Source organism: Stegostoma tigrinum, chromosome 7 (assembly GCF_030684315.1).
Source record: "Stegostoma tigrinum isolate sSteTig4 chromosome 7, sSteTig4.hap1, whole genome shotgun sequence".
NCBI classification, from domain to species: Eukaryota; Metazoa; Chordata; class Chondrichthyes; order Orectolobiformes; family Stegostomatidae; genus Stegostoma; species Stegostoma tigrinum.
In genome coordinates, this window is record NC_081360.1 from 41,084,128 (window position 1) to 41,097,890 (window position 13,763).

Sequence of the window (13,763 nt, forward strand, 5' to 3'; positions counted from 1 at the left end):
TTCAATTCTACAAGTGGAGACTTTGGCTTTTTGTGATATGTACTTTTATTTTTATGACTGTTTCCTTTTGAATATATTCCACAGTAATCAGTAATAGTTTCCAATTTACTGTGATCAAATCATTTGTCATCTCTTTGTTTGCCATTCTTAAATTTAAAAGCTTGCCACTCCCCTCTCTCTCAATCCTAATATCAGATTCATTATAATGCTTAGTTTTTGTCAGTATGGGTTATTCTCATTGACCATTGTCTAATCAGTGTAGGAGCAGAAGTAGGTCTATTGAGTCCACTCTACCATTCAATGATTTGGTGGCTAATTAATAATCCTCAACTCTACTTCCCTGCCTTATTGTCATAACTCTTAATGATTGGAAATCTGTCTATCTCAGCCTTGCATATACTTGACAATTCAGCCTCCACAGCCCTCCACGGTAAATAATTCCACAGATTCACCACCTTTGGTGAAAAATATCGTTCTCATCTTGTTTTGAATGGGTGACTCTTCACTCTGAGATTATGCCTTCTGGCTGTAGACTTCCCCATAAAGGGAGACAGTGGCCTAGTGATCTTATCGCTGGACAGTTAATCCAGAGACCCACATAACATTCTGGGGAGCCGGGTTCGTATCCCACCGTGGCAGATGGTAGAATTTGGTTTCAATAAAAATATCTGGAATTAAGAATCTAACGATGCCCGTGAATCCATTGTCAGTTGTTGGGAAAAACTCGTCTGGTTCACTGATGTCCTTTAGGGAGGAGAACTGCCATTCTCACGTGGCCTGGCCTATGTGTGACTGCAGACCCACAGCAATGTGGTTGATACTTACCTGCTGTCTGGGCAATTAGGGATGGGCTGTAAATGATGCCTAGCTAGCGACACCCTCATCCTGTTAATGAATGAAGAAAAATAACTCTCCACATCTGTCCTGCCAGGCCCCCTCAGAATCAGCTATGTTTTAAAAATCAGTGGATTGAATTGTGGGCAGAACCTGTCATGTACAGAAGCATGCAGGATGTGCGGAGGACTGGAGCATGTGGTGTATGCGCTTCCTGATAGTGGTGATGTTGATTGTGGGATTGGTAAGGATGGAGGAGAGCAAAAGCAGCAGCAGGTGAAGAGAACTGTACAGTAATATTAACCTGGCTAGAGCAATTGTTTCTACAAGAGACCTGATGCGAGAGTTGGGACTGGCAAGAGCAGGATGGGAATAGCACTGGAAGTTTGGAAAGAATTGGGTACAACTTGCATGGAAAGAATGGAATGTGTTTCGACTGGGAATGGCCGAACCATACTGCGGATTAAAGTAAAACACAAGCACCAATCTGTTATGACTGGAGTCGGATTTTCCCCTCTAATTATTATCCCCAAAACACCCAGACAAGCTTATCTTTCCTCTCGTAATATATTAAAAGTGTGGTTAAAGAGAAAATCCCTGATCTCCACTTTGAGTAATGAGAAACAATTTATTTATTTAACCCAATAATGAACAAATCAACATAATTAGTGAAACAGGCAATTGTCCCTTAGACTACTAATTACTCCCTAACTGGTCTAAATTCTACTGGAATGCTCTTTAAATAAAGACAAGGCCCATTAATATAAACCCAATTAATGAGAAGCAATAAATTTCAATCTAATCTCTCCAATTTTGCACAGACTATTTTCTGGAATATTCTGTTGTCTCTGGTCTTTTTACAAATGCCTTTCTTCTGTTAATTCTGCTTTCAGGGATACTTTAGCTCTCTAATTTCTTCAATTAGGACTTTGAGCTAAAATACCATGGTACTTTTGATTAATTAAATGGGCTTTCTCTGATTTTCCAAATGCCCTTGTCATATATGTTGCACAACATGGGGAGGCGATGGCCTGATGGTATTATCGCTGGACTATTAATCCAGAGACCCAGATAACATTCTGGGGACCCAAGTTTGAATCCTGCCATGGCAGATGGTGGAATTTGCATTCAAGAATATCTGGAATTAAGAGTCCAATGATGATAGTGAATCCATTGTCGAATGTTGGAAAAACCCGTTGGGTTCACTGATGTCCTTAAGGGAAGGAAACTGCAATTCTTACCTGGTCTGGCCTACGTGTGACTCCAGACCGACTGCAATGTGGTTGATTCTTAACTGCCTTCTGGGCAATTAGGGATGAGCAATAAATCTGCCTAGCCAGTGACACCCTTATCCTGTGAATGAATAAAGGTAAAAAACAAGACTGATATTTTCCGAGATAGCAAGAACTGCAGATGCTGGAGTCAGTGATAACACAGTATGGAGCTGGAGAAACACGGCAGTCATGGCAGCATCAGAGGAGCAGGAAAGTTGCCATTTCGGATCAAGACCCTTCTTCAGAAATGGGGTTTAGTTTTCTGCTTTTCACTTCACAATTACTCTACGCAACTTCATTGGCCTTTCCTTGGCCAAGAAAAGGATGGAACAGCATGCGATGGAGATGGCGTAGTAGGGTTTAAATGATGAAATTGGTTAAGTGTTACCAAGTAATGGGGATAAACATTTGACAAACTTATTATTGAAAACCATTCTGTATACTAAAATTGAAAGTTCGTTAGATTTCATTGGAAATGTTTTAGCGAAGCTCTGTGCTGAATTGAAAGAATAGGTCATCATTGATTCTATTGGTGAAGAAGTCTAGAGTTTCAAAGCAGTTTAATTCCAATGGGTACACCACTGTGCAAACTTTGATAACCCCAAGAACAACCAGTTATTATGTTAAAACAAAATTTGAATTCTACATAAAGACCTTATCATTGAATGAAATTGATAGTTTGGAGCATTTTTTCTTCAGTATTTGGAGCTTCGGTTGTGACAGACATATTTTACGGAAATGTTTAGTTTTAAAATAATGTTGAACTCATGAGATGTAAACCTACCTTTTCAACTTGGACGGGAGAACACTTGCCATGTTTTATGACTATAAGCAAGTCACAAAGCCAGACTCAAGAAAATTATTATTTTTAAGCCTGTTGTTACACATGGGCAGCTTTATATAGCATTTTCCAGATTGTGTTCATATTTTGAGGAACAAAACCTGGAAATTCTGAGATAAAGAAACATTGTCGCAGTAAAGATGCTTTCATTGGCCTTCAAAGATTTTACAGTTCTTGGCTATATTCAGTTATCTTCTGGGTCACTGTTCACAAGATGCCTCTGACTTTTGGCCTTTAATTTATCAGTAGGATCTTAAGACATAGGAGTGGAAGTAAGGCCATTTGGCCCATCGAGTCCACTCCACCATTTAATCGTGGCTGATGGGCATTTCAACTCTACCACCCGCACTCTCCCCGTAGCCCTTAATTCCCCGCAAGATCAAGAATTTATTAATCTCTGCCTTGAAGACATTTAACATCCCAGCTTCCACTGCGCTCCATGGCAATGAATTCCACAGGCCCACCACACTCTGGCTGAAGAAATGTCTCCTCATTTCCGTTCTGAATCGACCCCCTCTAATTCTAAGGCTGTGTCCACGGGTCCTAGTCTCCCCCCCACTAACAGAAACAACTTCCCAGCATCCACCCTTTCTAAGCCAGGCATTATCTTGTAAGTTTCTATTATAACTCCCCTCAACCTTCTAAACTCTAACAAATACAATCCCAGGATCCTCAGCCGTTCATTGTATGTTAGGCCTACCATTCCGGGGATCATGCGTGTGAATCTCCGCTGGACGCGCTCCAGTGCCAGTATGTCCTTCCTGAGATGTGGGGCCCAAAATTGGACACAGTATTTTAAATGGGGCCTAACTAGAGCTTTATATAGTCTCCGAAGTGCATCGTTGCTTTTATATTCCAGCCCTCTTGAGGTAAATGACAATATTACATTTGCCTTTTTAATCACAGACTCAACTTGCAAGTTAACCTTTAGGGAATCCTGGACTAACACTCCCAGATCCCTTTGTACTTTAGCTTTATTAATTTTCTCACCATTTAGAAAATAATCCATGCCTGTATTTTTTTTTCCAAAGTGCAAGACTTCGCATTTGCTCACGTTGAATTTCATCAGTCATTTCCTGGGCCACTCTCCTAAACTGTCTATATCTTTCTGCAGCCTCCCCACCACCTCCGTACTACCTGCCTGTCCACCTAACTGTGTATCATCAGCAAACTTCACCAGAATGCTCCCAGTCCCTTCATCCAGCTCATTAATATATAAAGTGAACAGCTGCAGCCCCAACACTTTATCTTAAAATCTTAGGTGGCCTTTCACACAGCCTGTTCTAAAACACCAATGTAGAAAACAGATCGAATGCTAACTAGAATTTAATGACTTAATATTGTAAGATTTTCTGATTCTTCCAATCAGGGTGGAAATGGAAGTCTCCCATTGCAACCACATGGTTCTTGTATAAACATCCCTAATGCCTATATTTATAGACTACCTCCCAATGTATCACTGTTACCAGGAAGTTTTTGGACAATTTCTGTCAGTGTTTTGCACTTATTTCTGTTCCTGTTGTCTCATAGTGTTTACACTGCCTCAAATCCTGAAACTATTGCTGTTATATCATTCAAATTTATCGTCTCACTTTATCCTTTCCCGTGTCTCCTGAGCTTACTCACAATTCTATGAGCCGAGAATAGTTAAGCCTACACCATAGCTAGCAGTCAGGTCTCTGCAATGGTTGCTGCATCATAATCTTTAAACTAAATTTGTACTTCTGATTCCTTGTTTTCTTTTCTTCGATGCTGTTTACTTATGTACGGAACTTTTATTTGACTAAGTGGCCATTTTATCATACTTTGATTTGTCTGGATTTTTCCAAAATTTATTTTAGTTATTCTGACACTTAATATGCCTAAATTGTTTATCAACACCATTTTGTTAAAACTGCGCTCTGTTTGAAAAAAATATACTAAGTATATTTTAGCTGATCTCCTTTTCCCAACAGCTTGCATCTTCAAGTTTGCTAAAAATAGGACAAGAGACCGACAAAACCACTACCAGAAACAGAGAATCTGTTTATCTATTGCTTGATATGGTGAGTGTCAAGGTATTGTGTTGGTAGGTATTTAAGATTATGTACAGTCATGTTAAAAGTGTAGAAATTTCATAAAATTACTGAGAAAAGATGTCCCCACTGGGCATGTGCCAAATGTTCAGCTGGAACTTATTGGAATAATCTTGTTTTCAAAATACTTTTACAACCTGAATTTGATGATTATAGGGTTATTTGTAGCTCCATCAAATTCCAATGACCTGGTACTTTTGAGGTCCATTGACATCATGTGAACAATACTACGGTGGCCTATCTCTTATTGTAATTAGTCACAGAATGCATCATTGTTTGTAATCATAATCCTATCCTAGTACAGTAAATCAGGTTGCGCTTTTTTTAAAAACAACCTACAAGCTTTGTTTCCTGATTTTTGAGAGGTCATTGCTAGCAAGTAGAATTGTATTGCAAATATATTTCGATTCAGTCAAATTTAGATACCCAGGGTAATTGCTTGCATTTGGCAGTCCTGTTTTATGTCATGAGCCCATCTGTAAACATCCAGCTTGTCTGTATTTGAAAAATTACCCACATTGTTTATTTTAACTTTGCACTTTTACAGCGTGATCTGTTAAAGATAAAGTGTTTGTAATATTTATGGTGGTTTTGCTGGGCTGCCAATACAAGTTTTGTTGTGGCTTCTTGTGGTTTGTTTGTTCCTCTGTATGAGCATAGCAACAGTCTGGCCTACTTTGGTTATTTGAAAGACTGATTGAAATGTCACATTGTATATAATTATCGCTGACATATGGTTGGAATTTTCCTCAGATTGTACAAGAGTCTCCTTTCCTGACAATGGACTTGCTGGAATCTTGCTTTCCTTATGTCCTCCTGCGAAATGCTTACCATGCTGTCTACAAGCAAAGTGTCACATCTTCTGCATAAGTTGTTGTTTAATAGAGGCAATTTAAATGTTCTGCAGTGCTGATTCAAAAGCTAACAACTGTGGAATTGTTTCACTTTATAGTTATGAGACTGAATCATTTTTCATAAACGTACATTGTAGACCAGTGGTTTATATTATGTTATTGATATGCTTGATGATTTGCTGAATAGTGGAAAAGCAGAATGATTTTACTTTAGCAGCTAATTTGTTTAAATTACACTATAATGTTGATTGCATTTTTTTAAAAGAAGTTATGTACAACAGACAGCTGAATTGAAGACATTTTTCTGAAAGCTGTACTGAGATGCAGAGGAAAGTTGCTTTTTGAAGATGTCCTTGCTTCCTTCTGTGTGTAAATTATTTCAGATAAGGCAAGAAAAAGATTTGTTCTTGTCATTCTTCTTTGACAGTAAATGGGATGGCTGGGTTATTATTTGCATTTATGTGGATTTATTATGATAATTCTAGTTCCTTTAATTTTAAATAATTGCTATATTAGTTACTCTGATGGAATACATTATGTAATATCTACAAATTCTATAGGAATGCTGAAATATCCAAAAACAATTCTAGCAATCCACTGCACATTACCCTATGAACAACAGAAGTGATGTTTGTATAAAGCATAGTATAATTTTTTTTTATAAAACTAACTTCAGTGGAGAGGTTGTTGAAATTCACACTACCATTGTACCCTGTTGTATGGTATGACTGTATGAATATTTATCACATATTGATAAAATGGCAGCCCTTAATCTCTTTTATATGTTTTACATTTTTCAAGTTTTAGTGTATCTTCCATAACAAACAATAAAACATCAGGTTACTTCACATTCACAACAAAGAATGTCTATTTGTTTAAATGTAATACCTACTTGATTTTGACAAAGAATGTTGCATATGTGTAAATGGTTAGTTATTCAGTTAATCTAAAGTGTAGATTGAGTTTGGTTCAATACCAGTTGAATTATCGAATATTAATGTAAAATGGGTAAAACTGAGGCACTAAATCGAAGAGGCTGACCTAGCATTTACTTTGGATTGTAAATGTACTGTGACTTGGAAATTACTCAAATGCAAAGAGTTACGCATTCCATTTTTTTCAGTCTAACTAAGTATCCTTTCCACATTAAAAGCCTATAACTACGTTACCTCAGGAATAGTTGTGCCCAAAATGTCCACTTTGGTAGTGGAAGGTTTTCCAAGTACAAATTGTGTTCAACCAGTTTTGCTTCCTCCTCAAAATTCTGTTTAATCTTATTTACATATTGATTTGTGTAAAACATCTGCTCCACCAGTACAATAGCAAGCATTTAGAACTTTCGTTTTAAAGTTGCAATTAAACATTTTTTAAAATACTTGAGTTATAATCCAGTGCAGCTTTTATGAATGCAGCTGGAAAGGACCTCCAAAATAAGTATTTTTAATTAATGTCTAATATATTACCTATGAGTTGCTGAAATTGACTAAAAGAAAATACAAAACCATTTATTTATTGTAATGGTCTATAATTTTTTTCAAGTATTTATTTTAAAATTTAAGAGCTCTAACACATGCATATTGGTGTCACATCTAAAACAGAAAAACTAACTGTTAAAAGGCTTTTTAGAAAATGGAAAATAGGTGCAGAAATAGGCCATTCAGCCCACTGAACATGCACCACCATTCAATTTGATCATGGCTGACCATGCAATTTCAGTATCCCACTCCCGTTTTCTCTCCATACCCCTTGATCCCTTTAGCTGCAAGGGCAGAGTCCAGCTCCCTCTTGATTATACCTAACAAACTGGCTTCAACAGCTTTCTATGGTAGAGAATTCAACAAGTTCACAACTCTGAGTGAAGAAATTCTTCCTCATCTTGATCCTGACTGGTTTACCCCCTATTTTTACACTGTGACCCCCAGTTGTGGACTTGCCCAATATTGGGAACATTCTTCCCACACCTCACCTTTTCCTAAAATGCCATCATTCAGATGCCAAGATAACAAAGTGTGAAGCTGGATGAACACAGCAGGCCAAGCAGCATCTCAGGAGCACAAAAGCTGACGTTTCGGGCCTAGACCCTTCATCAGAGAGAAGGGTCCAGGCCCGAAGCGTCAGCTTTTGTGCTCCTGAGATGCTGCTTGGCCTGCTGTGTTCATCCAGCTTCACACTTTGTTATCTTGGATTCTCAGCATCTGCAGTTCCCATTATCTCTGATCATTCAGATGCCTTCCTGTTTGTGCTACCAAAACTTCACAGTTATCCACATTATAATACATTTTCCAAGTGCCTGCACATTCAGCCGGCCTGTCCAAGTCAGCCTGCACCCTTATAGCATTCTCCTCACAGCACACACTGCCACCCAGCTTGGCGTCATTATTGGAGATATTGCATTCAATTCCTTTGTCCGAAATGTTAATGTATATTGTGAGCAATAAGATATGTTGCTTGAAGACCCCCAAATGAGATCCATTTGTTGAAACTTTATATTAATCTAAATTTAATCTACAAACCAGGTCAGTTTATGGGTGAGGCCAGATTCCAGCGATGATTTCAAGATGTCATTTGTGCTTAGAATTTCATGATATTGTGTTCTGCTTTTGGCGGTTTGGGAAATAACATGGGAAAAAATTAGCCTATTTGAAAACCAAAAGAACTGCTGGTGCTGTAAATTCGGAACAAAAACAGAAGTTGCTGGAAAAACTCAGTGGGTCAGGCAGCATCTGTGAAGAAAAAAAACAGTTAATGTTCTGAGGAAGGGTCACCAGACCCCAAACGTTAAATCTAACTTTTTTTCTTCACAGATGCTGCCAAGGCCCGCTGAGCATTTTTAGGGAGTTCTGTTTTTGTAGCCTAGAGGAAATATCTGTCCTGTGTTTATTGATTCAGGAGCAAGTGTGTTCTTACTCTTTCCACAATAATCATGCTGTCTGGTTCAGAGATATTTGTCTTTTCTTGCTAAGCAGTACTCATTTTGCTCACTGCCTTTAGGGTGATCATGCTTACTGCTTCTGGAGAGGGAAATGTGTGCTGACTTATGCTGATTGGTTCAGAGGGGTGATGGACAGTTGCTGATTGTGCTGATTGATTTGGAGAATGTGAATGAGGGTGTGATGATAAGCTGACAGATTTGAGAGAAGTAGAGGTGCGATTGTGTGCAAACTGGTTAGGCAAATGGATAGGAGTGTGGTTGTGAGCAGACTCATTCAAAAAAACATCCTCCAGGTCAGTGAGCATTTTTGTTATGATTTCTGTTGGAAAGGTGTTCTAAGCCAGTGTTTTAAATGGATAATACATTTCCAATATCAGCTCAATTTGTAGAACTTTGTTTTTCTGCATCTAATTTTTCCATTGTTTCCAAGCATATTCTGTTGGTGAGTGAGCCAGTCATGTTAGTGTTAAATAATTATCTTGGGAATATTCTACACTAGTCAGTGAATATTGGGGATAAATATTAAATAATGCTATGCTTAATAAACCTAACATTAACGAAAGAAAACTAGCACTGTCATTGATTTACTGCTGTTAGCCTTTATATCTGCTTAGCTCAAACCATGCCCTTTCAAATTCTATGCACAGTCTTTTTTTTAATTCTTTCATCCGTTACAGACAACACTGGCAAAACCAACATTCATTTCCCATCTCTAATTATCCTTAAAGCTGATGGTCAGCCATCTTATTGAACCATTGCTATCAGTGTACTGTAGGTGCACATTGTGCTGTTGTGTAGGGAATTCCACGATTTTGATCCAAGCTATGATAAAAGAATTTCCAAATCAGGATGATGCACAATGTGGGAGGAGCCTTATAGGCATGGCATTCTCATGCCCCTTTGTACACATTGCAGGGTTCTGAAGTGCTGTTGAAAAAGTTGCTGTGGCACACCTTGTAGATGTTGCAAACTGCGGCCACAGTGTGCTGCTGGTGAAGAATATGAATGGCATCCTGTTCATCACCTTATACAATCTGTGTCCTATGTGATGTTGAGCTGCTTGGTTTTGAAACTGTTCTCCTCAGAGCAAGTTAAGAGGATTTCAGAATGTGTTTTATCAGATGGAGCCTAGACATATGCAGAGACATTAAAACAAGGAAAATAAGCTAGCATCTTGCAAGAGAACTAAAGCACTATGCTCTGGATTTTGCTTTGGCATTTACTGTTATAAATCCATATATTTGCCAGTAATGATGCATGTAACTAACACACAGCCTGTATCAAAATTAAAGGTTTCAAAACAAAGTTGGCAATATAAACTTCAAATATAACAAATTGGCCACATTCAATTCATAAAACGTGATACCAGTGCCTCAAGTTTTTAAGTCGCTTGGAAAGAATATCTAACCATGGTTTCTATTATTCAAAACAAGACTAGAAAAGAAGCAAACGAAAGAAAAAGAATAACCATTTCTGGACAGAGGTTGCTGCTTTAAGTGTATCCGGCCACTCCCAGTTAAGCCACCCATAACTATGTTCAGGATAGATTGCCAATTAACAGTGGCAATTGATGCACAATCCAAAGGCAGAACAAACATCATTCCAAGAAGGGAATTATAGTTATTTTGATCAATCAGTTCAGATGTGTTGTGACACATCTCTGGAGCAGATGCAAAATATTATTCAATCAATTTCGCTGAGAAAAATCTGATCATTACCATGTTGCTGTTTTTCTTAGCTTGCTGTGTCAAATTTACTGCTACATTTTCCTCATTATGAGAGTGACTGCACTTTAAAAGTACTTAATTACCTGTAACACACTTTAGGTTGTCCTGCGATGATGAATGATGCTATAAGAAATGTTTTTCTGCCCTGACCTGAAAGATACACCTGAAGTTTCAACCGCTCTTTCAGAGCACTTGCCCGCATGAGTAATCTAAGCACAGCACAATATTATTGATATATATCACTGAGGACAGATAGGAAGAATTTACCAGAATTTGCACTAAAATAGTAGACCACCTTGTAAAAGTGGCTGAATTCAACTTCAGAATGAATGTATTTAACATAGGATGCATTGTAATTACGTCTGGATTTGACTGTAATAATTTTGATCAGATGTTCAACTGAATTTCAATTTGGATTCTTTTCTTTGAAATCTTGTTTTCTAGAGTTTTAGCTACATGATCATGATGGGTATTTCTTTACAGCACTGAAGAACATGTCGCTATTGAGAGATAATGGGAACTGCAGATGCTGGAGAATTCCAAGATAATAAAATGTGAGGCTGGATGAACACAGCAGGCCAAGCAGCATCTCAGGAACACATTGTCACTATTGACTTGGGTTTTCAGATGAGATGTAAAACCAAGATTCTGTTCATCTCCTTATGACACTGTTCAAAAACAAGCAGGTGGTCTCCTGGTGACCTGGCCAGTACCTATCCAGAAACCAGCTTAACCAAAAACAGATCATATGGGGGTTTATGTCACTACCATTTGGTCATGTGCAAATTGGCTGCTTTGTTTCCCCATATTACAACATTGATGATATTCAGCAGTACTTCATTTACTGTGAATGGAAGAGGATATGAATGTTTCAATATCATGCAAGTTCTTCCTATTAATCCTTCATGTTTCCAGATGGTTATGTTGGAAATTATCTGAGAAAGGGTATTTGAAGCAAGCACCACTCTACTTTGCATTCCGCACTAGAATTGAGAAATAAATGCTTAGCAATGCAACAGTTTCAGCCACAGGGGCATGACAAGCCAGTTGTGTGGATAGATAACATCACTGTCTTAGGTACACAAACAAGTAAAGATTTCCAGAAATCTTGATGCAAAAATACATATTGATGTTGGCAGCTCAGTGCCCAGCATATTGGCCAATGAAAAGATCTTATAGTTTCCACGGTGTTAACAGAACAGTGATTTTTCTCATGCAGACTTGCCCTTAATGAAAACAGGGTTGCAATGCTACAAGGTACAGCACTCCGTTTGCTTTACCTGTTGTCACCCTGTGAGAACCATCTCTTCTATAAACAGCTATCAATAATTGTGCAATTATTTCATTGGGATTTCAGGTTTGCAATAAAACATTGACATGAGATTTTCAACTTTTTTTTAAAGTTTTGGTTTCCTGCAGGCAGATTGCTATTCAATTATTAACCTCAAAATCTCTCTGTTTCTTTGGAAGGGCATTTCAGCCAATATTGTTCATATTTATAAACTGTTAACCTGTGAGCACTCAAGTTTATGATAAATTACTGAAGATAGACACATGATATTGTGAGGTACCAGAAATGTTGCTCATGACTCAAAAATGGGGAACAAAAAATCTTATATATATGTTAATCTGGGTTCTTCCCAGGTACCTAATGGCCTAATTTACACCAACATTGGTGGCCCCGTTAGCCAGAGATGACGCAAGGAGATCCAAATACAGCAAACTAAAAATAAACGTCAGTGGATGCTTCCGTGTAAAGTGACTTTGACAGACCAGCTCTTTGAAAGTGATTTTTTTTTGTTTTTTTCTGCTATTGATAGAGTACACCCTGTGAAATGTATTCCTTTTGTTTTTAAATACTAGGAAGGCAAGGTGACATATAGGATGATTATATTGACAAGTTACTGCCTAGACGATGAAGTGAGCAGCTCTTGCCTGCTATTTTGAACCAGTCTGTTTAACGTGATTGCCCTGAAGCACCTCCCATCACACACAAGTAGACCCTGTTATTTTAGCAAGAAAGAAAAGTACTCTGGCGGCTATTTTTCACATTGCGCACTTGCGATTTGTATAAGAATGGAAGACAAAACAAGTTGAGTTTCATGGGATCAGCTTTTTGATTTAAGTGACTCCCCCTCGCATTTGTGTTCCTCTCTGCTTTGCCCTCCCTGTCAGGGGAGATGATGTGTAATGGTAATCAATCACTCGACTAACAATACGATCTGCAAGTCAGCATTCTAGTGACATGGGTTTGAATCCCACCATGGCATATGGGGAATTTTGAGTTCAACAAAATCAGGAATTAAAAATACTAGTAACCATTTAAGCATAATTAAAAAACAAAAAAAAAGTATGCTAGAAACTAGAATTCAAGAACAGAAATTGCTTGAAAAGTTTAGTGGGTCTGGCAGCATCTGAAGAGAAGAGGGGTCACTAGACTTGAAATGTTAACTCTGACTTTGGTCCACAGATGCTGCAGGAGCTTGTCCAGTTGTTCCTGTTTTTGAACCATTTGATATTGTAAACACCCATATGGTTTGTGAATATTCTTTAGGAAAAGAAATCTGCCATAATTCAAAATTGGCAACAAATGCTACTTTAGCCTGTGGTGCCCACATCCCATGAAGGAGTGGGGAAAAAAAATGCATCGACTTTGATCCTTCCCAAATATCAAGCCAACTCTTTTACTCAACTACTCATCATCTCATCTTACCTTGAGCGCAGGCATACAGCATAGTTATGCCAAATGTAGTTGGGCATTGTTACGCTTCCCACCATTTGAAGTAATTGTGTGGGTGACTGTTGCCCACTCTCCACCCACTTCTTGCAGTACTCCTTTCTGTCCCATTCTCTAGTCACCATCCATCCATACACATTGAGTTACCCTCTTTCACAATTATTGTCCCCTTTGCATCCTAGTTTGCTGTGTCCAATCTCCATAATTGTCATCTTGAGTTTCCCCACCAAAGCAATGGTTTGTGATAACCTTGACTTTCAGTGAACAGGTCCCCGAGCTGAACTCTGGCTCGCTGATTGACTTATTGTTAATTTTCAGGTAGCTTGCACTCTCCCTGCAGGACTGGCAGTGGCCCATTCCAAGCGGTAATGTTACAGGCGTGCCTGCCTCTGAATGACCCAGTTGTCTACCAGATCATGTTCTAGCCCCTGCCACAACTTACAGAGCTCTTGTCTCACTATTAAAATCTTTAGTACAAATTGAACACTT

The 13,763-nt window shown here is 38.4% G+C and overlaps 1 protein-coding gene across 4 annotated transcripts in view; it reads left to right on the forward strand.

The window, feature by feature from the left end:
• nckap1 (NCK-associated protein 1) overlaps window positions 1-6,726 on the forward strand; it is a 197,991-nt gene extending 191,265 nt beyond the window's left edge. For all 4 annotated transcript variants that reach the window (XM_048534158.2, XM_048534159.2, XM_048534160.2 and 1 more), the window contains 2 exons: window positions 4,905-4,994; window positions 5,778-6,726. In XM_048534158.2, coding sequence (XP_048390115.1) covers window positions 4,905-4,994; window positions 5,778-5,894 — 207 coding nt within the window. In that variant the 3' untranslated portion in view covers window positions 5,895-6,726. The remainder of the gene's footprint in view (window positions 1-4,904; window positions 4,995-5,777) is intronic.
• Window positions 6,727-13,763: the final 7,037 nt, after the last annotated feature.